This window comes from Podarcis vaucheri (assembly GCF_965113315.1).
Source record: "Podarcis vaucheri genome assembly, chromosome: 8".
In the NCBI taxonomy this organism is placed as follows: Eukaryota; Metazoa; Chordata; class Lepidosauria; order Squamata; family Lacertidae; genus Podarcis; species Podarcis vaucheri.
Window position 1 is genome coordinate 59,761,622 of NC_138766.1, and position 26,206 is coordinate 59,787,827.

General features: G+C 39.6%; 1 protein-coding gene and 1 long non-coding RNA gene across 10 annotated transcripts; one reads left to right on the top strand and one right to left on the bottom strand.

Annotated features, from left to right (window-relative positions):
* The first annotated feature begins 37 nt into the window (after positions 1-37).
* Positions 38-22,112, top strand: LOC309538477. 7 transcript variants are annotated; one of them, XR_014222205.1, is made up of 6 exons: positions 93-196; positions 7,277-7,348; positions 10,943-11,014; positions 15,588-15,702; positions 17,152-18,647; positions 21,671-22,112. It is a non-coding gene; the product is annotated as an uncharacterized lncRNA (long non-coding RNA). The 7 variants fall into 7 exon arrangements; XR_014222206.1 differs by having other exon boundaries at positions 17,152-17,284; XR_014222203.1 differs by lacking the exon at positions 21,671-22,112 and having other exon boundaries at positions 38-124; positions 17,152-20,154.
* PPP1R42 (protein phosphatase 1 regulatory subunit 42) lies at positions 7,432-23,355 on the bottom strand. 3 transcript variants are annotated; one of them, XM_082233954.1, is made up of 8 exons: positions 23,222-23,355; positions 22,191-22,357; positions 21,418-21,556; positions 20,164-20,280; positions 15,531-15,648; positions 14,012-14,143; positions 11,035-11,194; positions 7,432-7,746 (listed from the first exon to the last, which is right to left on the bottom strand). In XM_082233954.1, the coding sequence occupies exons 1-8, from the start codon at positions 23,348-23,350 to the stop codon at positions 7,668-7,670; spliced, it is 1,041 nt and encodes a 346-aa protein (XP_082090080.1). In that variant the 5' UTR covers positions 23,351-23,355; the 3' UTR covers positions 7,432-7,667. The 3 variants fall into 3 exon arrangements, with proteins under 3 accessions (XP_082090080.1, XP_082090081.1, XP_082090082.1); XM_082233955.1 differs by lacking the exon at positions 7,432-7,746 and adding an exon at positions 12,789-12,899 and having other exon boundaries at positions 11,055-11,194; XM_082233956.1 differs by lacking the exon at positions 7,432-7,746 and adding an exon at positions 12,809-12,899 and having other exon boundaries at positions 11,057-11,194.
* Positions 23,356-26,206: the final 2,851 nt, after the last annotated feature.

Below are 26,206 nucleotides of genomic sequence, written 5' to 3' on the forward strand. Positions count from 1 at the left end.
GCTGCTGCCTAGCGGCAAAGCAGCGGCCTCACCTTCCTCCTCCTCCACCCGGTCTCTCCTCCCGCTGAGCAGACGCAGCTCTCATCTGAGCCACACATGGTCCTGCCTGGCATCCATCTTCAAGGTTTGGCCTGACGCCAGCTCCTGATGAGGAGAAGAGGGCGCCTGGGCATGGGCAGAGTGCAGTGCTTATCTAGTGAGTAGAACCAGGCATGGGTCTCTGGCAGGGTTTCAGCCAGGCAGGTTTGAGGCGAGGGCACCTCTGATTTTTGTCAGTTACGCCTGGCGTTTTGTTTAGGGCCCCAACCAGGGCCGGATTTAGGTTTGATGAGGCCCTAAGCTTCTGAAGGTATTGGGGCCCGTTATATGTCCCGCTGTCCTTTGTCAACAACAAATTGTGGCTGCTTTTTGTGTTGAATATTTGGTAATTTATAGACCTCATAGGTATCTAAAGCCATTTGCACATGCAAAATGTAGGCACCCTATATATAGAAATGAGCAAACCAGTGATATTTTAGGGAGCAGGCTAGCAGGCAGGGCCCATTACTTACCTCATAGGAGCCTACACAACACAAAGAACTGTTGGTTTTAGTTTATTTGTTTTTTATCTTATATTTTGGAAATGTACATCCAGCTTTTTTCCCTTTAATTTTTTGGGGGGGCCCCAAGAGAGTGGGGCCCCAAGCTATAGCTTGTTTAGCTTATATGTAAATCCAACACTGGGCCCAACCGCGTTATTTGATGAAGGGGGTGGTGAATCAAGCAGGAAAAAATCTGGAGGTCTGCTGGGCATTAGCATGGGTGTAGCGGGGCGGGGGGCAGGGAGGGACAGCTGCCCCCAAAATTAATAAAAATACATAGCTAACTGTGGTTCTGCCCCCACCAACAAAAGGCCTGCCACCCTAACGAAAGGCCTGACTACGTCCATTAGGCCTCTGCTTGCATCTCCCCCCACAGATGAAAGTATTAGTTCCTCAAGCTCTGGATGGCTATTTGGTTTTAAAACATGCCCACTGTCAGTGTTCTGCAAAGTTAGAAGTTTAGCGTACAAACTGTTAATGCTGTCAGGCAAAAGAACATGAGACAATCTGCCCTGGATGAGAGGAGTGGCTCATCTAGTTTAGCTTCTTGTTCTCAAACTGGCCAGCCAGAGGAAACACCACAAGCAGAACATGAGCACAAACACAGCACTCTCGCAACCATAGGCGCCGACTCCATGGGGCTTGAGGGGGCTTGAGCCCCCTCAAAAAAAATTTTGGGGGGGCTCAGCCCCCCCAATAATCTCGGGCGCCCTTGCCGCCGTCCCCCGCCTCCTCCCCACCTGCTCCCTCCCCAGCCAGCCAGCCAGCCGCGCGCCCTAGCTGGAGAGCCCCGGCCGTCCCCCGCGAGAACAGGGGAATCCCCGGGGGCGGGGGCTTCTGCCTCTAGCCCCAGGTTTCCCGCATATCAGCTGTTCCGGAGCTGATTAATAGGCAGCAGCACGCTCTCCCCTATTCGCTCACGAGGGGGCGGCGCCACTTTATTTGCATATTCATGAGCTTATTTGCATATTCATGAGCTTATTTACATTTCACGAGCTTTCCCGGGCCCCCCCAATATTTTTTATAAGTCCGCGTCCCTGCTCGCAACTCAGCAACTGGTATTCAGAGGAAGATTGCATTTGACAGTGGAGAAAGTGCACAGCCATTGTGGCTAGTAGCAATTGATAGCCTTATCCTTCATGAATTTGTCTAACTCTCTTTTAAAGCAATGCATGAGGTGATCTCAGGGTGCCTGCCCTGTAGTAATCAGCAGGATTAGCGCTCAACTCATTTTCTTGCACGTGAGACACCTAGAACTTAATTTATTATGATCACAGCCTTTATGGGCCAAAACCTAGCGGTCCAGTCCTATATGCAGTGGCACACAATGGTGCTTCCTAATTTATCCTACGCACTCGCAATAACCACAGTAGAAAGCAAACGACAAAGCCAGGCAGTGCTATAGGATCTCACTGTGTGGATGAGACAGTTGTAGCAGGAATAAAATTCAGATTGATTAGGCGTTGGGGCGGAAATTAATACCCCATTTTATTATAAAATCTATGTACCACTCAGTTTCAGCACCTCTCAGGTGGGCACCATTGCCATTATAAGAGAACAAGGGAGGCATTCATGTTGAGTTCTGGCACCTCTTTTTTCCTAGAAAAATAGCACTGCTCAGGACCATTGATTTCAGTGGGTCTACTCTGAGTAAATATTAGTTGGCTATCTAAATAGAACCTTAGTTGGTAACCTGATCACTGCATTTGGGACCAGTTAAGGTTTCTTAAGGGAAGTCGCAGGTAGGGCACATTATAGCTGTCTAGTCTGGAGATTACCATAGTGCACATTGTGGTGGCCAAATCATCTCTGAAAGAAGCTGTAGTTGGCAAATCAGAGCAGGAAACACATTTTGAGAACTGGGATACTGAACTAGAGTACGCTTCCAACAGAATTGCTGAATATATGTTGAATCATCAGAGCAAAACTGCTAAACACTTAACTGAGCATCAATAGAAGTCAGTTATTAAAATCTGAATTAAGGGCTTAAGGCTCATCAATTTCAATGGGAGAGCCGATTTTACACTTAAATCTCTCCTGTTGAAATCAGTGGGGTTTTGAAGTCCTTGAGTTTCACTGGTTTGTGTTCTTTATGTGGAAACAAGATATAAATATAAATAGAGCTCAGGATGGCTGCCCGACTAATTAAACACACTTTTCTGCATTAAATTAGCTGGCGATTAAATTCTTTGGAGATTTTTATTTACCCTGCTCTCACCTTTCCCTCTAACTCCTAGCTTTAAATTAGGACTGGGGACAAGCTGCTTTGATATGAAATCCAAAGGATTGTTTCAGAATAAAACCCAAAGCTGGCCCTGAGCCAAGTTTCCAAGCCACGGACCACAAGATGCGAACGGACGCTCTCAACAAACCATTAGCCGGTACCTTATCTCACTCTCCTCAAGGAAATAGTTGCAAGCTCTGTGAATTAATCATCTTTCCATTAGAAGCCTGGGAGGCGTTTGCACGATTGAAAGCAATGCCTATATTCTCTAGGTACAAACGCTGAAATTGTTCTTTATGAAAATTGTTTGGGTTAGGATAAAGTAACCGTTTTGCTCGAGGGGAGTAATTTAAACGTTGGGCTCGGAGGTTAAACAATCTTTTCATAAGTTCCTTTTTTCTTTTCTTTTACTCCCATTATTCTTTTTCAGAATTTGCCAGTATTGACCTTTGCCAAAGAGTAGAAAGTCACGGCTCTTCATATTTTCCAATAACCTTTCCCACAATTAATAAACAATGATATTTTAAGCCTAGATAAATAAGATAGCAACTCTTTTAAGTTGCCATGTAGAGAAAGGCATCACATTAAAATAGCCAGCATTAAGGTAATTTTAATTTTATAGTTTTATCATTTGTAGTTAGCTGCAGTGGTGCAGTTTGGTCATTTTTAGGCTCCAAAACTTAATGGTCTTTCAGGGGCCTCCTCTTCCTTCAAAATCTGGGAAGATTGGGGCCCTTGAATTCTGACCCAAAATCTTACCTTCATGGTACAGCTAAATAGCTGTCCCATGTGCATGTTTGTGTGTAGATAGTAATTCGCTATATGATATCCACCAAACATCACTAGTGCTTTAAACAGTTGGGTTGTATTCAGTGTAGTACTAAGGATTTCTCCTTGCACAATGGAATGTCCTCGCCTTTCCTCCCCATACATGCCCCCTAAATCTGTTCTGGGCATGCCTGAAACCCTCCAGGGCAGATTTGGGGATGGTGTGGGGTACGGGTATGAGGTGGTGGGGTAAAATCCCCTTGCAGGGGGAGAAGGGGCAAAACTGGATCTTTTCAATTAATACCATTTCTCCCGAAACACCAATCCCAGGACCCATTTGAGAATTTTTTTTGCAGGTAGGAATACAAAAATAGGAGAATCTGTTGGGTTTTCCATGCATTCAGCTATAGCCCTTATTAGGGAGACTGTTGTATAACAGATTTTCCATATGTTTGGGGCAAGTGTGTGTGGAGCGCAATACCACAGAATATGAAGACTGTGGGCCATGCTCTAGTAATGACAGTACTAATTCTATGTGCCTTTGGCATCCCCACAGAAGCAGAAGCACGCTGTGGGGCAAATCACATTTAAAATTTTAAATCTATTTGTAATACAGCATATGGGCTTGCTTTACAATGAAAGAAGGGAGGAAAAGTCTGTCCAAGTCCCTAGTCATGCCTGGAGTAGATTTCTGAAACCCTCTTGATATCCAATAATATTATAAAAGTACACAGACTTACTTCATTAGTGGGATGGACACTGAGATGGTCAATATTAGTTTTTACAACTATAGCAATTTGAATATATATACATATTTAGAGATGGTCCCATTATTGTTCCAGATTTTGATATCTGGTTGCTTCCACCTGGCCTAACTCCATATGATAAATCCAGATTTCAGAACAAGAGATAGAATTCTGTGTATGCACCATTACCTCACTCTAAGCATATAATTTTAAACATTTATTTTATTGACACCCTCCCCCATCCACACACACACAATTTAGTAATTGCACAATGGTGACAATGTCTCAATCAAAACTAACAGGAAATTTAAAAACAACCACCTGCACTGCTGAAGCCCAAAATATTCTGTGTGGGAAGAAAGGACAACTCATTGCTTTGTTCTCTCCAATAATTTTAACTGTGATACTCCACCATTTAATCCTTGCATCATTTTGGAAATACCCCCAACTCCAAGTTAGTTGTTCTTACTTGGAGAAAAATAATAATCTAAAAATCCTCACCAAATTCTTCTCTGAAAATTGTGCTGGAAAAATGGGAATGCCAAAATCTGGGACAGCAGTGTTTGACTGGATTTGAAATCTATCCCTAAACACATTCAGACTGTAATCCTATATCTCATTGAAGTAAGCTGAACTGAATTCAATGGGACTTTGTTGGTAGTGTTCTATGTATGTGAATATATATCCTAAAACACACACAACCATATATTTATGGGACTCTGAACAATAAAAAGTGATATTTGGAGGCTGGAAATTACAGTTCAGCAACATTAATGAGAAGAGACATTCAAAATAAATAGGCAGGGTGTAGAATTTTCCCAAACAAACACTGGGAATGAAATTTTGATTGTGTGATAACATAGACACAATAAATCAAATCTTTGACCCAGCAAGACAGAAAAATAAAGCCTGATTTATTTGTTGCCCTTTATGTAGCCAAGAAAATTAAAATATTTGGTATTAATTGTAATTAGGAAGTGGAGTCTAGGGAAAAGTTACGGTAATTTAAAGGACAGATGGTATAAGATGCAGGATACTGCAAAACAGAAAAGCAGCAAAAATTTATGCTGCTTGTTTCTACAGTAGTCCCACTGATTTCCATGGGATTACTCAGATGAAGTATTTGGGTCTGCAGCTAAAATTCTTTCAGGATGAACAATGCTTCCTTTGGGAATTTTGGCTTTTATTCATTTATAATCCCAGTTAAACTGAAGTACAATAATTTAAGCCAACTGGCACCTTCTCCTAAACACATTTACTTGGCATTAAGTTCCTCTGAAATCACTGGAACATGTTTCCAAATAAGTGTATTGAGGACTATGATGTAAATCAGCTTAAATTCCAAGCAGATTAATTTAAATGAGGGCCAAATTAGACAATATAGGAGAGATGCATAAACAGTCCCCTGATGCCCCCCCTTCATTTTAAATGCAGCCATTTAAGGATGCTTAAATATTTCCTTGCAGGACATTTTTCTAATCAAGTCATGCCCCCAGCTGTTTCCACAACCATAGGGTCCTGTTCTTTTGCCCTTTGGATGAAAAAACCAGGGAGGCATTTCCCCCCCCAGAATAACAGCCTAGAGGGCAAGAATTAAGTCTGTTTTCCTCCAGCCAAGGTCTCCAGCATCTCACCCAGTTTGGCCATCAACTGTGAATCAACCTATGATGACACAAAGAGATCACTTATTTTGCAAATTACAGCAAATCAAATGATGTTCAAAATTATGGGTACAGGATACTGATTAAAAAGAGAGAGCTCAAGGGACCACAGCTAGCAGGAGAGCAGGTACTGTTTACACAAGATGCTACTAATTTGGTTCTTGTGTGTTGCATGAAATGACAGCAGACTTTGGAATTGTTGTCAGAACGGTCACTCTAATGGTGTAGGTCCATGGACTTCTGGAGATGTGTATCGGTAGCCACATTCTTAACTGCAGGATCATGTCCAGAGAGTAGAGCTGGGAGAGTGCTCTTCAACCCAGTTTATCCAATGGAGTGCTCTCCCCAATGCTATATGAAGCCATTGAGGGTAGTCACTAGGAGTTTTGGAGAACGGTGCCATATGTAGGCAGATGATAGCCAACTCAATTTCTCCATTATGCCCAATCTGTTCTAGATGGGGTTCACTCCCTCTGAAGGAGCAGGTTTGCAAGCTAGAGGCACTTGTTGATTCATCTTTGTCATGAGAGGCCCAAGTGACCTGTGTGGCTTTTACTAGCATTGCTGGGTACACCAGCTGCAACCATCTCTGGACCAAGACAGTCTGACTACAGTAGTCCATGCATGGCTAACCTCAAGAATCACTGTAGCAAACTTTGTTGGTTTGATTGTGTTATCTGGACCAGAAGTTGCAAGTAGTGCAGAATGCAGAGGCCAGACTGCTTACAGGAACAGGTTACTAGCAATATACTGCTCCTTTGCTGAGAAAACTGCACTGGTTGCCAATTTGCTACCATGTCGGGTTTAAGGTTCTTTTGTTAAGCCGAAGCCCTAAACTACGTGGGGCCAATACTAATTTCTTATGATCTACCTCAGTAGAGCATCTTCTGATGCTCTTCTGATGGGGCAGTTTTGTTGGTAGAGACCCATGGTTTGGTCAGCCTTTGCCAGGGACTGAGCATTTAATGTGACAGGCCCTGCCTGTAGCAGCCCATTAGGAGTCATCTTTGTCTTCTTTTAGACACCTTTTGAAAACTACTTTTCAGGCAGGCCTTTGAATTGTGAATTTTTTACCTACTGGTATGTATTGATGTTATTATATTATTGGTTTTATGTTGTACACAGGCTTCTATGAAAGTGTGATATTTTAAATAAAAACATTTACCAACATACAAAAAGGGCCAGCAAATAGTGCCTATGTGTGGGGACTTCAAACAAATGTTGCAGTGTTGATTCCTTTTGATAGGATAGCTCCACGTCCTTTGTCAAAAAGTCCATCTATCTTTCCATCCTCAGCAGTCACCGGTCCAACCCAACTGAGCATATGGAGTCCTCATTGGCCTGTTTTGATAGGGTCTTTTTTCTACCGTAAGTTTTTATTCTGCTTTAAGCTTTTTCTGCAAACCTTGGGATTTCCCCATGCACCTTTTCTCATTAAGACACCTGTGTACTTTACTTTAAACTTTTTATTTATGAAGTTACATATATTGGATCTGTTATACAAAATATTGCTTTTGTATTATGAAAAGTTACTGTGTCAGCAATGAAAAACTTAAAACATGCCTTAGTGTTTTCTGATTAAAATATAAAACTTTCTCCACAACATTCAGTTTTTCTTCATAGTTGGTTTGATGCACTCATTTGTTCTCTTGATAACACAAAAAGATGTTGCTTTTCCAGTATCTTCTTAAAGAGGCATTTGTCTTAGGAGGTGAGGTTCAGACAGGTTTTTCTGTACATTCTGAGGATTCTTCAGGGATGAATGGCTACATGAACAAAACATTGTAAAGCAATTATTTTAAAGATGAAAATAATTCTGGATACAATAACAGTTTAATGCCATTTGCCTCCATAGATGTGTTTATATTCTATGCTTAAGCTTCTGTTAAATTCTGCATAAGTGTTCAGTATGTAACTAGACTAGACCATGTTCCACAGACATTTATTTCTGGCAGTACATTCAGGCTGCAATCCTATACCCACATTCTTCTAAACAGAGTATGTATAGAAGTGCACTATAAATGGCTATATTTATTTATAAAAATATTTTAGCTACTACCTATTACAATCTGCCCTGAGCTGGTGTGCACAGGTATAAAACACAAATCACAATGAAACTGTTCAAACAGCAAGATCATAATGAAATGAATATGATTGTAGCTGGTAACCCTAAGGGAATCAGTATCTGACTCCTCCATTTTAAATAAAAACATTTACCAACATACAAAAAGGGCCAGCAAATCCTGAGTGCAATTGTGTTTTTAACAAGCACCAAAATATCATCAGTGTTGGTGCTTGTCAGAGGGGAGGTGGTTCCATAAAAAGAGGGCTGCTGCAGAGAAGGCTCTTTCCTTAGTTTTTGCTCACCAAGACTGGTATAACTAAGAGGGCCTCCTCGGCTGAATTAAATGCTTGAACGGAGCAGTAAGGAGAAAGATGCTCCTGTGGGTTTTCTAGCCCCAAGTGATCTAGGCCTTATAGGCAAAAACCAAAACCTACAACCTGGCCTGGTAGCTTATTGGCAGCCAATGCAGCTCCCTTAGAGGTAGTGCAATACACACATATCTATAAAACGCCCCCATGTATAAGACGCCCCTATTTTTGGGGACTCAGATTTAAGAAAATGGGGGGAGATGGCCCCATGTATAAGACGCCCCCTAATTTTTGACATTTTTTTAAACGGAAAAAACCCTAGTCTTATACATGGGAAAATATGGTAATTGGACACTCCACAGTGTAACATAGTAGCAGCAGTCTCCAGCTTACAGACCAAGCTTAAGGAAAGCTCTACACAGAGAGCATTATTACAGTAGTCTATTCTTGATGTTACCAATCCATGGTCACAATGGCCAGGTTATTTGGGTCCAGGAATAGGTACAGCAATGCCGATATATGGTACTCCTAGTCCTAGCCATTGTAGCCACTTGGGATTCCAGAGACAGAAATGAATCAAGCTAGACTCCCAAAGTGTGTGCTTCCTTCTTTAGAAGGGAGAGCAACCCCATCCAGAACAGTCACATCACCCAACTGCTGGACCCTGGAACCACCCACCTCCATCCTGTCAGGATTCAATTTCAAATTACTTGCTCTCGTTATTACATCCAGAAACAGGTTCAGAACCTGTACAGCCACATCTGATTCAACTGTAACAAAGAAATAGAGCTGGATAGCATCAGCATATTGCTGACACCACATTCTAAATATCCTGAGGTTCGCTCCTAAAGGCTTTTTGTAGATGTTAAATAAACAGTATAGTCCCCAGTACAGTATATATGTTCAATGGTACAATCCTATGTATGTTTACTCAGAAATAAATACAATTTTGTTCAATGGAGATCAATGCACTCTAAGTATGCACAGGATTGCAGCCTAAATGTTAAATCTAAAAAATCCCTACGCAATGCAAACTGTAATACCACTAGAACATACAATGACTGCAGTATTATCATTGGTTTCTACGAGATAAGTAAAAAATATTCATTTGAGGGTACAGCATAATCTTGTGGCATGTCTACTCAGGAAACAAAACCTCAGGTTCAATGACACTTACTCCCAGACTGTGGGTATGGAAATGTATTCTTAATAACTGCTTGATATACTCGTGTTAGGACTAGAAAGATATGTGCAATGCAAATGAAAATGCAGAACACTTCCTATCTGAATTTCAGTTACCCAATGCCTGATACTTGTATTTCTTTTGTGTTCTTTGCACAGATGTATACTCTGTATTTTACATAAATAATTTCCCCATTTATCTTAATTCTGGCAATCCAAATGTTTTCCAGATCATTCCGATAAAGGAGTCTGTTCTCTGTCTAACTGCAGAGCCCAGCTAGGGCGGTCTGCTGTGGAGACAGGTTTCCACTGGGAGATTTCTCCTGACAGGAGCTCAGAATGCTACTGCCAGGCAAGGGAAGGCACATTCAGAATTCAACCATGCTCCTGTGGTCTTCTGCAGTGTGCATATATTGCTGAACAGGAAATCAGTGCAGTCAGCTTTGATAGTTTCTGGGGGAAAGTGAGGACTAGGCTGAGTCCAGCATCCAGTTTCCTCTCACTGCAAGAGACAATTTGCACTTTCATTAGCGAAGGACAAAGGGAGAATCCTTGAGTTCAATGATAGTTTGACAGTTTACTGGTACACTCAGATATCTTTGGATCACATCCTATATATGATGCATAAAACCCAAGCAGCTTTAAGGCCAAGGATCTCCTGACTTTAAAAAATACATGTGCAAGAATCCTACATTAGGTCCAGGAAGTGGTTCTGGGAAGTTTTAACCTCATACTCCATTCCTTTTTTAAAATCACCCCCACTGCTACTAGCTGTGTTGAGAAAAAAAATACAGACATGCATTAGAATCAGCTGCATATAAAGTCTGCACAGTCAGCACTGATTCGGTTTGCCATGTAGATCAGCAAAAGGTATCAGCGTAGGATATCAGAGTTATTGGATTGTGGTGATTTTGTACCACTCAGGAGTGGATTGGCAGAAGGATCAATTGAGCTCTCCTCCCTTCCAGGCTTTCACAGTAAACGGTATTAGAGAAGTGGTAGCAGACTGTATGTGTGCTGTTTCTTCACTCCAATCACCCTATAAGGGGCTTTTGCCCCCAGTAACTTCCAAATATGAACTGGAAATCCCCATCGCCCTGCGTGCACACAGCATACTACCAAAATGACATTCCAATTTAAAAAGGACTATCACAAATAATGTTACACATATATAGTTTGGCCCTATCAGTTACAAAATATGATCAGCCTAAATCAAAATTTTGCTAAAAAATATGAAATGAAAAAAGGAAGAATTTCAAAAACAAAAATTGTTCAAATATCAACAAAATAGTCCCTGTGTGCTACAGCTGTACACAGGAAGCTGAACCTCCCTCTCTTTTAGTATGTATTATCTTGTCAATATAAATTTTAGTGGATTAACCTCTGTGAACCCATCTCTCTAAACAGTGCACTTCCAGCCCCTCATTTATGTAGAACTTTCAGTTATGCAGAAGTTTCATATACTGATGGACTCCAAAGGTATGCTACAAGAAATATACCTGATTTTCTCAGCAACTCTGTCTTCTTCATGGACGGTTCGATGGGATTCTTTACTATAAGGAGGTCTATGCATCCCAGACAAAATTGCAAAATTTGGTTTTTCTTTGGTCATTGGGAAATAGTAAATAGGAAAATGTGGGTGTTCTTTGTCATTATTATCTGCAGGGTACACAAACACATGCATGCATTAATTAATTCCAAAAACTTTTTTCCTGAAATATTAACCAAAACAATGAAGACATGGTTACACCTGCAAAATATATAATAACTAGATAAAGTGGAAATACAATTTAACAGAACCATGGATAATATATGGAAGTATAGCATTTTTCAAAAATAAACTATAAACATTACTGATGTGCATGTTTAATGTCAAAGTGTCTGAGAACATTATCCAAGCAGAATTTTCAGCTAAAAATTGGAAGTAGCAGAAAAATGATAAAGAGGAGCCTTTGCTCTGTTACTCATTTTACAAACTAAGACTCTGGAAAATGATATAAATAGGTAAATAATGATGATGATTATTTTTAAAAAACTACTTTTACACAGTGATTCTCTACAGGCAGCAATACTATAACTGCTCAACTGTACACAATAAAAGTACATAAACTTTTAAAATACTGGGTAAATGTAGTTCAAAATTGTTCCTATAAAATATTTTGAAGATTTGCTACAGAAGATAAATAACCCATTCATCAATCATTTTACTGCATTATCAAAAAGAATGAGTATACTTTATTTCTTTAGAAGATTTATCTACTGTACTTCGTACAAGCCAAAGGGCAACAAAATCAGAAAATTTAAAAACAAAGCATAAAATAACACAACCCCCAAATACATAACATAGCAACACAACAATTTACTAATACTATCAGCAGCAAACTAAGCTATTTTTCCAGTCAGGTCTCTCATCTTCCAAATGCTTTCTGAAAAAAAGTGAATCTGAACTAGTCATACCTCGGGTTAAATTTGCTTCAAGTTGAGCGCGTTCAAGTTGCGCTCCGCAGAAACCCGGAAGTAACGGAGAGTGTTACTTCCTGGTTTCGCCACTTGCTCATGCGCAGACGCTCAAAATGCCATCACGCGCATGCGCAGACGGGGCGAAAAGCGACACGCGTGCGCGCAGACATGCCGTCGCTAGATATGTTTTACGTCTAGATGCGAATGGGGCTCCAGAACGGATCCCATTCGTATCTAGAGGTACCACTGTAATGGCCCAACTGGGAAGGGAATTCCACACAAGGAGCCACCAATGAAGAGGCCCTTCCGCAGGTCCTCACACTATGTATTTCATCCCATTTAGAGGTTACAAAGAAGACAGCATGGGCATGTCAGTATAGCAAAAGGCATTCTTTGTGGTCCAGGCTACTTAGGGCTTTACATGTCAAAGTAAGCAACTTCATCTGGACCCAGAAAACAATTGGCAACTGATTTTAAAATAGGAGTAATATGCTCACAGTGTGCTACCCCTACCAGCATTCTGCACTAGTTAAAATTTTTGGAACACCTTCAAGGACAGTCCTAGATAGAGTGCATTAAAATCCAATTTGGAAGTTACAATAACAGCCATGGCTGGAATGTCCCTATCCAGAAATAGCTGTAGTTGGCATACCAGCCAAAACGGGCATAAGCACTCCTAGTCGTAAATGACAAAGATTGTTCCAAAAGCACCCCCAAACCATGCACCTTGTTGTTCAAGTGCAACCCCATCAAGTACATGTTCTGCCAACTCCTGGGCAAGAGAACTACCCACCCACAGTATCTGTGGCTTGCCTGGATTCATCTTCAATTTACTGATCCACATCCAGCCCAACACTGCCTTCAGACAGACACTGGTTCAGGGCCTGCATTGCCTCTTCTGGTACTGATGGAACAGAGAGACAGAGTTGGGTGTCATCAACATACTGATGACAAGTTGCTCCAAATCCCCTGATGGCTATTCTCAGTGGCTTTATATAGATATTAAATAGCATCTACAACAAGATTTAAGCCTACAGAACTCAATAGGACAACCCCTACAGGTCAAGCAGAAGTCATCCAATACTGTTCTCTGGAACTGTCCTTGGAGATAGGAATGAAACCACTGCAGTGCAGTGCTTCCAACTCAGGGGGTGCAGTATACCATTGCCAATAGTACCAAAAGTCACTGAGTAAGCAAAGAGAATCAATAAGGCCACACTCTCCCAGTTAATCTCTTGACAAATGTCACTGATCAGGGCAACCAAAGCAGTTTCAGTCACTAAACCTGGCATGAAGTTAGAAAGAAATGGGTCTAGTTGCTTTCATCAGAGCATGCTTGAAGCTCCCTGTCAGCTTGCTCTTGCCAGCCAGGAGAAGAGTCAAGAAGGCACATGGTTGGCTACATACATTAGAGCAGCTTGTCCATGTCCTTGTGTTGCAATATTTGAAACTGATTCGTAACAGCGGACCAGTCAGTCCTCTGGAAGGCTCTATAGGATACCCAAACTTAGCATCCAATTTAGAATGGATCTGAGTAACTTTACCCTTGAAGTGCCTGGCAAATTTGTCATAGCAGGCCAATAATGGGACAACCTCCTTCATCTGGGAAAACCCTTTACCACAAAGGAAAGCTCTGCTGGATGGCTACTTTAAGATGTAATATTGGCAGAGAAGTAAGCCCATAACCACTGCCACACAGTAGACACAAAGATGTGCTTGTAACCGTGTTTGGTCAGATTCATCTAGCCATCACTCTTCTTGCTCCTTGAATTTAGGTTCCTCAGTATTCCAGGGAGCCATTTGGGTTTTACCCTGTTGAAGAGAGCTTCTAGGAGCAATCCTTTTGAGAACTGCTTCAGAAGAAGTATTGGCCATGCCAGTTGAAAAATCCCCCCACAGCATTCACCAAAAGACTAAACACTCCTAGCAGTAACCTTAAAAGCATTATAACCTTTTCCTTCTAAACAGCCTATTTTCTTAATTTTGTAAATGATCATGAAGATAAAGTTTGTGTACCAAAATGTAAATATGGTGCATGTTCATTCATCATGCTTTCTGTCCTGTTTTTCTTCCTGGCATCTCTGGATGCTTTCCAATTCATCAGGAATTGCCTTTCCATTTCTTTTATTTCTTTTCCATCGAGGGACTCTGAAGAGGTAATATTTGTAAACATGTATCAAGAAAATGTTGATTAACTCTGGCTTACCCAATCCTTTCCTAGATGTGGCTCTGGTATTCTTAGGAAGTCAATCATGGATAAACTTTTGCCTCAGTATGAATTGTTCTTTCACCATCAATGCTTAAAGGTAAAGGTAAAGGTACCCCTGCCCGAACGGGCCAGTCTTGACAGACTCTGGGGTTTGTGCGCCCATCTCACATCTATTGGCCGGGGGCCAGCGCTGTCCGAAGACACTTCCGGGTCACGTGGCCAGCGTGACAACGCTGCTCTGGCGAGCCAGAGCCGCACACGGAACGCCGTTTACCTTCCCGCTGGTAAGCGGTACCTATTTATCTACTTGCCCCCGGGGGTGCTTTCGAACTGCTAGGTGGGCAGGCGCTGGGACCGAGCAGCGGGAGCGCACCCCGCCGCGGGGATTCGAACCGCCGACCTTTCGATCGGCAAGCCCTAGGCGTTGAGGCTTTAGCCCACAGCGCCACCCGCGTGTCTGCTTACGCCAGACCTGAAACACCAGTTTGTTTCCCTAATCTCCACCTGCTATGGTATAGGTGCTAGATTCCTAGCACAAGAGAAAATCTCATCTCCATGCTTCAGTGAGCCCTGCTGTGGGGTAGCACAACAACCACCGGTGCTCTACCAGTTCTTTGGCAGGATCTAGGAAAGCTTTCATGGGGGAAGAGGGTGGCTGTGCCAGCATCCTGGGTGGCATCCTAAGGGCTTCTGTAGTAGTTCTATCAGCTCAGTCTGATTCTGGCAGGTGACTGTGTGCTTTCCTCCATGTGAGCTTGAAGGCTTCATTCTTCATAAGAAATACAGCAGATATTTCTCAGTTGGATATTTCAGACAGGGCCTTTTTGTCTGTGGCACCCAAGATTTGGAACAGTCATGGGAGGTCTGCCTGGAATCATTACTGTTTACTTTTAGAAGAGTTTTATTTCAACAATAATTCTGAGTAAATGTACATAGGATTGGGTGGTGGCTTGTTATAGGCCTCTCCCTGGACCCCTGTGGAGAGTAAGAATTGCCTCAGGTGTCTAGGCAGGTTATTTCTACTAAAAATGTATTTTGAAGGTTGCTAACAACTAATATATATATGGGACTGGCAAACTAGTAATTTTTTTGTGACCTAGTAACATCTGTTGGCCTATATAGAAGTCTAAGGCTACAATCCTATACCCACTTAGCTTACATATTCACAGGAAATTTGTTGTATGGTATGCAACACAATCCTAGACATGTCTACTCAGAAGCAAGCCCCAATGAGTACATCATGGGACTTTTTCCCAGGTAAGTGTGTTAATGCATGGATTAATTTCTGGTAAAAGAAAAGTGCTCTCTGAAAGTACATTATTTTACCAAGGGATTTTGATTGCTGTATAACTCTGTCCTTATATTTTGGTTTCTGGCAAACAGGATTTCCATTCAGCTCTAATTTGCGCAGGTTGGTCCATACACCCAGCACAAACTCCAAGTCCTGCAAATACCAAAGAAAAGAAAATCAATACTTTTGCTAACTTAGCTCAGTGCTGTAACTAAGTGGATTCATAATTCTATTTATTCAATTAAATGTAAACTTCCTAAAGTAATGTTATTTACACAGCTACCTTTATAAAGTAATCACATGATGGCATGTGGTATGTTAAATTAAGAAACACAATGCTTTACACATAAAGCCAAAAAGCAACCTTCTAATAATTATTCCTTAAACATGATTTCAACCCTTTGATCTTCACTTTCTACTGTAAAGGTAAAATGTAAAATATAGGCCAAAATCCAGAACACCAGAAACACATAAGAACATAAGAAGAGCCTGCTGCATTAGACCAGTGGCTCATCCAGCATTCTGTTCTCATAGTGGCCCACCAGAGGCCTGTGGGAAACCAACAGGATTTGGGCAAAAAAAGAGAACTCTTCCCCTCCTCTGGTTTCCAGCAACTTGTATTGAGAAGCAATGCTGCCTCCAATGGTGGAAGCTGAGCATAGTCATCATGGCTAGTAGTCATCAATAGCTTGTTTCTTCATGAATCTGTCTAATCTTTTCAAGCTACCATTTGCACAGGTCTTCATACATATATATATAAGATGTTGCACAATACATGTGCTCAATCATAGGGGCTTACATGCAAAAAAATCTGTATATATGGCTTGATTTTCCTCATGCAAGTTGCACCAGGGCCTACATGCAGAAAATAGACTCCCCATATGTGGAGGTATATCTCTGGATGCCGGCCATAATGTAGATGACTGAATATATATGAAACCTTGGTAGATTGCACTGGAATATTACTACTGGTTGTTGTTGTTGTTTTGATGGCACTCTACTATATACAAAAACCCTTCACGTGCCAATGAATTCAGAGTTGTTTGTTCATGGAGAGGAAGCCACAGGTAGATAATTCCTTCATGATTATTGTAATTATTTAGAATAAAATTAATAAATTTCCTCCACATCTGTTATTTTCTTGGCCTGAGCTAGGAGAAGGAAAGTTTTGTGTTTTTACATAACCTTTATCTAGTATGGGTTTCTTTCTTTTTTTATTAAGGGCAATCTGACCTAGTTTTTCTTTTATATTACTACAATATATAAACTGGTTAACATGGCTTGTATGACTTAGAAGATTTGGCAGATATGGGACTTCTTGTGGAAATGCACTGCTCAAGTACCTTCTTATTGCATTTCTGGATACTGTTGTCAGCAACCAGAAATAATAGCACTTGGCAACTGAATTGAAAGTAATTTGCTTTTTCCACCAGTGGAGAAATATTTTCACTTCCATCTGTGTAAATATTCTCTTTTTCTTTATGCTCTTATTGAAAATTTTGTAACATGCCACTACCTTTACAGTGACTTAGATCCTGAGAAGTGCCAGCGGAAGTTGATGACCGTTTAGAGTGTTCTATTTGTTTTCAACTTTTTTTTAGAGTTTGCTCACTATACTGTTTTGCCATGGCTAATTTTAACTCACATTTTTTGTAGGCCACCCTGATATCTCTACAGACAAAGGGAGAGTTATAAATATGTCAACAAGGCAGCTTTCCTTCCCACCAGCTCCCCCTCCATCGGCAGCTTCACAAGCGTCTTCTGAGAGTCAGGGACTCTCCTGAATGAGGTAGGCTGTGGGGAGAACCACTGGAATTCAAGCAGAGCACATTCTCTGTGTAGAGATCCTGCTTAAAGAAGATGCCTCCATCTCATTTTCAGCAACTCCCTTTTCACACATCCCAGGCCACAGTGCTACCCTTATTCTGGAGAGTATTTCACCCTCAGGAGAGGCTACTTAGAGGACTGTCAGTGAGGAGTGGAGAACGAAATTTACCTCCTGCCAACCCTCTTCCGCTGGCTTTTTTCAGAACTCAAGTTATTATCTATTATTACTGTATTTGCATTCCTGCATGTCGTTTACAATGATTATCACGAAACACTTGTGGCTCAATACACAGGGATGCACACAAACAGTTCTATGACAAAAGGTGTGTTGTGCCCGCCCTGCTCCCAGATAGATGAGTGGCAAACGCTAAGTTTTTGAAAGGGTTTCCCCTGCACAGAACCAGATTTGGATCAGTGAGGGGAACTGCATTGGCAGGTCCTGTCTACACGTATGGTTCTCTATCCAGTTTCAGACATACATGCAGAAGCTTCATGTCATGTCCTAGCTAGATTAAATTGTTGGAAATGTTACTTTTCAATGTACAACAGAACCTCTTAAGCTATTCAGCAATATTTTCTAGTGTCTACCAGTTATCCACACAAACCAGATGCAAGGAGCAGGAGAGCAAGGGTTTCTTTTTACTCTCCAGTATTTCATATTTGGGAAAATCCATAATCCTTGGACTGTTAAATTTCAAGTTTGCCAGAGGAGTCATGCAGAAGATGGAAAGCAACATGGAGATTTTCTTTTAAGCTTTCCCACAATGAGCTATTTATAGAAACATTCTGCTTCTGTAACATTAACCTCAAGGAACTGTTTTCTTTCATAGTTATATACATAATATTCTGCTCTGATTACTAAATAAAAAGGCACATATTATTTCTCACATATAAAAATATATCAGGATGTATTTTCATATCAGATACAGTGTTTCACATATCTAATGTTTTGCGTATCTGGACAATTTGGCATTTTATTTCCCAAACTGAAACAAAGTCCAAGTACATGCAATTACATTGGCTCACATTAATCTCTTATCAACCTAAACTCTGCCTTTGTTGTCTCCATAAATGTCAAAATTTACATTGTAAGATCCATTGAAATCATCTTCCTATACTTGAAAAACTAGAATGCACTTGAAAAATTAGATCAACTAAAGCTGGTTTTGAAAATGTAAAATAGTATATATTTCTTGGAACCTTGCTAAGTAAATAGCTAAACTTTGATGAATGTACCCACAGAATTTTCCAGATTTTTGTTGACTACTACTCACTTGATAAATGATCCAGAACCTGCTCACGCCATTGTATGTTTATCTAAGAAGGTACTAATCCCATGTTGAAATATGATTACCCTTTGGATACGCTCTAGTTGTTCATTGCCTTCCTGTCTTTAATAAAGTGCTTTCACTTTACAGCCTTTCAATAAGCTATACTAAAGGGACTAGACACTTTTTTGGGCAGTCTCTGTTTGATAAATGATCATGTCATGCTATCACTTAGAGGTCTGCTACAAAATACTAAAGAGCAAATTATATTCTAGGCAAACTGTGGGAGGTGAAAGCCTCAGATGACATCCATAGTACTAGCAGCAGCCTTCTTCCCAATTAATGATGGCCATTTAAGAACCTGTATTTGACCAGTGTACTCCAATTTTTATCGGCTGTGTCTAGCTCAACTGCCCTAACTACATCTGTAGACAGCAATTTGTCATCATTCTGACGGTCTGCCATTATCTCTTTCAGAAAATCTATATTTTCTCTCTTGTTCCTGACTGAATTGTGAAGTGAAGGAATTCATCTTTTTGATATCTTGTTGTCATAATCAATAATGGCAAAAGGTTGAATAAATTAAAGATTTACAACCATATTCCCAGAACACTGAACCAGCGTAAGGCTTTCCGAAATAAATAGGAATGGTACTACTTTAGTTATTTAAAAGTGAGAGTCTTATAATCTGAACCTATAGACCATAATCCATGGTTATGTGCATAAAGGGGGTACTCTTGTGCGACATGGAGACAGGCGATCCATTTTTTGGCATACATGCCATTTGGTTGCATAGAACAAAATGTGAAACCTTGGAATGTGTATATGTGATTAGGATCGCAGAGCTGACAGTGCTAATTGTCTGTTTGGTGGTTCATAGGACAGAGCATCACATCTGTACCCTAGGATGTAGCTTTACCTAGTAACCACATGGATTAGTATTTTAATTTTTAAAAAGCGTAATTAGAGCCTTCTAGGTTAAGCCAAATGCACCCTACATCTTGTTTCTTATGGTCTTAAAGAGTTGCCTATAGGAAGCCCAAAGTTGTGCATGAGAGCAGTAGACCTCTCCTACTGCTTCCCAGCAAGTGATACTCAGAGACATGTTTCCTCTGATCCTGGATGTAATATATAGTCGTCATGACTAATAAGCATTGATTACCTTGCTCTTCATGATCTGTTTAATCCTCTTAGATAAATGTTTTAGTCTATTCCGTTATGGTTTTAACTTTCTGTATGTTTTAAATTATGGTTGCAGTTTTTTTAGTGACAAAGTTACTGTTTTATCTTTTTTTGTAAACCACTTTGAGGTTTGCTTCCTACAATCAAGCAGTATATAAATTATATGAAATAAATAAACAGATAAAAATGAGTGTGATAAACAGTGTTGTAAAAGCCATAAAGTGAAATGGGACTTCATCACTGTAGGCCACAGAAAAATAAAAATATATCCATGCATATTAACTTTAAATTATCCCATAAAAACAAATAATTCAAACCACTGAAAGATTACTAAATATTAACTGCCTTAATTTCCCATATATGCTTATCAATCTTATTTCCTCTTTATTACCTTCACATGGTGAATTTGGTTGTCAACAGCTATAAGGTGGGAGATATTTTCCAGAATTGCTAAATCACTCACTTCATCAATATTATTATTGCTGATATTCAAAACTGTTAAAGACTTCTGCAATGAAATTAACATTTAAAAAGAAAAGTCAAAAGTTAACTGCTGAAATCATATGTGGTTACTAGAGAATAAACCTGATTAAACTTAGTGAGACTAACTTCTCACTAGAGTAAAACATGCATAGCACTGCACCACACAACTGTATGTTTTATCAGCACCTCATAACGAACGCTTTGGGCTCATCTACACTTTTGCTTGACCCATATTTTGATTGTATTGTGTACTGGTTAATTCCCCTGGGACTGAGAGCCTTTCTCATTGTTCTGCAGCTGTGCCTTGTGAAAACCTGATCTTACCCACTAAGTCAGATCTTATCAGATGTGCCGAAAATTTGAAGTGAGATAACTTGATTTTCACTGGATGATCAGAAAAGCTCTTGGACCTGGAGGAATTAATCAGTACACAATACAATCTAAATAGTCTGAAACTGGGTACTTTTAATGCTCTTTCATAATACAAATGGCAGTAGATTGACCATGAAAAAACTACGATGAGGAAGAAAATACATACAAAATACAAATATAGAGCTGTACTTTTTTGTAGCTTCAGTTTTGAAGTTGTCAAATGACAAATGAGTAGTGAGAAGGAATACAAGAGGATCAGGTTTTGCTGCATCTAATGGGTATATATAATACATATAATGCTTATAATTAAGCTGTGCTTGCTCAGTTTTAAATGGAAATTTTAAAAAAGGATTCTATAGCCAACAATCTACACATTTCTTGCAACCTTGGTTTGTTTCATACGATTACAAAAATTATAATAGGGTTTTGCTTCTAAATTAAACATACCTAACCGAGCAAATGCTCATTGTCAACCAAATGTTCTTGGCAATGGGAATGACAAACATATTCTATCAAATGATGAGAAATGAATGCAACATAAATGATTACAGAACATATTGCAAAACAAAAAGAATTACCATAGAACACTACTATTGGACACCCTTTGTTTTACACATATTTTTGATGTGCAAATAGTAGTACTAGTAATAATAAAAATTAACCCTTTTGCATTCATATCCTATGGGAATGTAGCTCTTTGGCAAACAGATATTAGACTTAAAAATAATTCTTGTAATTTTTTCGCAATCAATATCTTTCACCAGATGTCACTGAAACTCTATATTCTTACCGCTAGTGAATGAAGACTTCTTGGGTCAAACAAAACCTTTTCTCCTAGGGGAAGCTGCTGGCTTTCAACATGTAATTCTCTTAGTTCTTCTAAAGTCTCTAAGCCTTCTACTACAGTGATGTAATTGCCGCCCAGATACCTTAACAGTATATAAGTACATTATTTGTTTTAAATAATGCACACATTTCCAAAAGTAAAAAAGTGTATTTTATGACAAATAAAGTGTATTAAACTAAAATCCCAATTTCCATAGGGCTCCATGGAACCATCACAGAGTTTTCTACAAGCAAATCTATTTTGTAAAAGGTGAAAGATTTATAAAATCTGAAGAGAAATCAGAGTATGCAAATCTATTGAAAATTACCTGGAAACAACCCAAACAAAATGAAAATGTTTTAAAGCAATGTATAGAGGCAGGGTGGAACGTTGTCCTATATAATTCATTACTTTATTGTAGAAATATTAATAATAAAATGTAAAGAAATATTCCAGATATTATCAATTGCTAATCTGAAGCATAATCCAGGCAAAGGAAAAAACTGTAAAAATCAAACTGATTTCAGTGGGACAGAGTCAAACATATGCTTAACTCATCCAATAAAATCACTAGCCAAACTTTGGGTTAATGTGTTCTCGGATTAATGAAATATGAGAACAAAATTATCATATTTGAAATAAAATATTGACTATATTCAGCAAGTATATACAGTAGCTATATTTCTTATATCAATTTACACATAAGTTAATAAATCCAATAATAATTTTAAACTTACAATTTTTCAAGTTTTATTAATGATGCTAGATTTTCAATTCGTGTAATACAATTGTTCTGCAGGTATAGGTGTCTTAGGTTTGTAGCAAAATCCAAATTATGTATTTGTCTAATTTGGTTATCATACAAATAAAGGACATTAAGGTTTTTACACAAAGACAGGTCATCCTAAGAGAAAGAATGAAGAAAGTGTGTTACTGTGTAGTTCACTCATAAATAAAATGCTTCAGCTCCCAGATACAGCCTTTTCCTACTGCATGGGCTTTTTTATACTTCAGCATTTTGATCTTACTATCTACGGTATCCTTGGTAGCTATAGTTGTAAATATAGAATGAATGGATACTATCTTAATTTATGATGGCTAGGAACTAAAGAATAGCACGCTGTTCTAAATATCTAAGGGGCCACTGAAGTTGTCCTCCCCCCTATGTTACATAGCAAGTTACCGTACTTTTGAAATGGATGAAACTTTCAGAAGCACTTTATTATTGGGCATGGGGGTCTGCTGTTCAAAGGAGAAAATGGAAAGTTCTAACTGCCCGTAGCCAAACCCTTAGGAATGCCTGAACTAGTTCTTCAGATCTCAGCTCATATTTTCCAACTGACAATTACACTAGAATTGTATATCATTCCAGAATATAGGGATGCTATGATCTTCCCAAATTTCAAGCAAATTTCTGAAAACTATACATTTACTTCCACTATACTCAAATATATTTAAAACAAACTATATTTCTGATTTAAAACTTTCAGTACAAATGAAAGGTGCTTTAAATTAACTAAGTGTTATTGTCTTTTAGTCAGTAATTTCAAGCTGATTATTGTAATGGTATAAAATTTAATTTAACAAATTCCCTCCTGACTCTTTTGCTAACTGAAAGAGTTTTGTTTTTATTGAAGTTATGTAACCACCTCTGGCAGACTTTTTGGCTGAAGAGCAGGATAAAAATGCTTTGAATTGCTATTAAGAACAGAAAGCAAATAACAAATAAAAAAGAAGTTGTATTTTCAAATAATCAGTGTATTCTTACAATTATATCTATATTTTTATTTGATAACTTGAGATGAGTCGTTTTCCTCAAGTAATGGGCCAAGGACTCATCTCTGCGATTCTTCTGATTGAGGCTTTTACCAATTAGCTCCAATGTTAGTCGAACCATAATCTTGCAGTAAAGTCAGTTTTTTACTCCCAAGAATTCAATATCCATGTATTCCTTTTTGTCACACAGGGCCTTCAAATAAAACAAAAAGTTATAAAGTATATTTCAGAGTCATAAAATTATTGTATACTCTTTTTCCAACATTATTTTCTAGTTACTATGAAATAATTTAATTACAATGAGATTTTCTTCTCATTTTCAGAGACATTCTTAGTCATATTCCTAATAAAGAAAAGATTAATGGTAACAGATGTCTTCCCAAATTTTCTACAGACTATTATACTAACATCCTAGCTCTTTATATAGAAGCAGGACATAGTAGGCTAATGGTGTTTTAATTTTTAAAATCTGTATAAAATTCCATATGAATAAAACCATTACAATGGTACCTCTGCATGCGAACGGGATCCGTTCCGGAGCCCCGTTCGCATCCTGAGCTGAACACACCCCATGCCTGCCGTGATTCGCCGCTTCTGCGCATGATGTCATTTTGAGCGTCTGCGCATGCGCGAGCGGCAAAACCCAGAAGTAACCCGTTCCGTGACTTCCAGGTCGCAGTGGAACGCAACCTGAAAATGCTCAACCTGAAGCTACTTTAACCCGAGGTACGACTGTAGTTTTGAAGGGGAAAAACATAGTAGTGATCAAGTACTACAGTATTTCAGAATAAGCTTTGTTTCTGTTTGAGATAAGGACTTCTGCTCAGATGGCACTTGTCATCTAGGATTCTTATAAGTACGTGTGTGTGTGTGTGTGTATGTATGTGTGTGTGTGTGTGTATATATATATATATATATATATATATATATATATATATATATATATATTTCATAGGGGCAACCTTTTATTCAAAGCTTTTCAGTCAAGCTACACCTGACTTTATAATCCTAATTTGGAATTAAAGTCCTATTAACTATCTTGAAATTGAGTTCCTTTTAAAGGGACTCACTTCTGGCTGATAATTAAACTGGTGGTCACAGAGTGACAATACTGCAAAAAAATATATTTATTACAAAAAACTATGGGTACTTTAATAAAAAGTCCTGGGGCTTCCTCTTCTTCCTGATCCCCCACCTCACAAAGTACTAGAAAATGCTGATCCCAGAACCTTAGAGCTCCCAACACTACTGTATATGTGAGAAGATACACAGAATTGAGTCAGGTAAGCTCATTTCAGTACAGTGGTACCTTGCTTTACGAACTTAATCTGTTCTGGAAGTCCGTTCTTAAACCAAAGCATTCTTAAACCAAGGCGTGCTTTCCCTTAGCGGGGGGTTCAATTTACACTCAACAGGAAGCGGAATGTGTTCTGCTTCCAAGGCAAAGTTCACAAACCAAAACACCTACTTTCGGGTTTGCAGCGTTCTTAATTCAAGTTGCTCATAAACTAAGCTGTTCTTAAACCAAGGTACCACTGTACTGGCAAATCTGATGAATGCAAAGATTGATATCACTATGATATTTTTAAAATCTGAAAACCTTTCATCAAATTGGAATGCTTTTTACCCAGAAATGCCTCTAGAATATGGAATTCTAGGACCTTTTAAAAACAAGTATAGTGCTATATTGTGTTCATCTTGATCCAGGGACAATCCTCATATAACAGTTGTGAGAAAGATGTCCTATTGATATGGGCAAGAAATAAATTTACTGCTGTTCACTACTTCTAAATTAAAATGATCTGTAGAAATACCAGTGCTTGACAAGTAGAAAAGGCCCAGGAAATGGTACAGCACTGCTGGTAGCAAAATGGAACTTCAACCACTTTTTTATATTTAAGGGTCAAATGAATTTGAACTCTTTGAAATTTCAAAATTGTGTAATGGGCACGATGATTAAGCAAGGGCATAACCAGGGGGGTGAGCTGCCCCCTCAAATCAAGTAAATATATAAAAATATTTACCTGTGACACAACTGGGCAGTTAGTTAACTCGGTTCTCTGCCCCCCTAATATAAAGCCTGCCCCGCCTTAAATAAATTCTGGCTTCGCCCATGGTTCTCTGGTTTGCCTTTTGTATAGGGGTTATTCAGCGGATGAAAGATGGTCCTTACAGTAGCAATGCTTCTAGCTGAAGGGGTGGGGAGAATCACATTTTCCCAGCTGCAAAATATTGCAGCCTGACCATTAATTTTGGGTAAAAGGCAATACCCAGAAACACCCTTTTCTGGAAAGTTGTCTTGAATGCCACAGAACAAGCGAATGCCTCCTCCTGTTTAGATGATTTTGGGGGTCCCGACTTCCTTATAATTCTGCGATGTGTCATGCAGGGACACTTCAATTTACTGTTATGCATGGTGGTAGTGCTGGAATCATCTTGGCGTGTTAAAAATGCTGAAATTAGCCAGGATTTTTGTTGGGGGGGGGGAGAGGCTTCTGTTAGGGGGGGCAGAACCTCAGATTTGTATTGATTTGTATTCTTTTGCGGGCAGCTGACCCCCTCCCAGCTACACCCATGCATATAGAAAGAAGAGTGGGGGAGATGGCAAACGAAGCACTAGCATATCTGCCTGCATCCCTAATCGCTTTTCTCTCAGCTTATCAGATCGAGCCCAGACTGGGGGAAATAAAAGTGTCGGAAGGGAAAGATTGCCAAGGGGTGGGGGGCAGTTTCTACGGGGCTACACACAAACCACACTTGATACGGGCTCCTCAGAAGGACTGTCGTCTCCCTTCGGACGAAGTGTGGCAAGGGCTAACGCGCCTACACTAGCAAATTATATGATGTCTCAAGAAGGCGGCTGGGCCGCCGAAGCCCCGCTATTCACCGACACCGACGCAAACGGGTCTCCTTCCCCACTCACACGAACTCCACGCCCTTCTGCCCAGCGCTTCCCCACAACCTCTTTCCCCGCCAA

Excerpts from the sequence above, each read along its gene's own strand:
- PPP1R42 (XM_082233954.1), bottom strand. The coding sequence starts at position 23,350 with ATGGTTCGACTAACATTGGAGCTAATTGGTAAAAGCCTCAATCAGAAG. Across the intron at positions 20,281-21,417 it reads GAAGTCTTCATTCACTAGCG|AAGTCTTTAACAGTTTTGAA; the intron begins GTAAGAATATAG and ends ATTTCATTGCAG. Across the intron at positions 7,747-11,034 it reads AGAGTTGCTGAGAAAATCAG|CCATTCATCCCTGAAGAATC; the intron begins GTATATTTCTTG and ends TTGTTCATGTAG.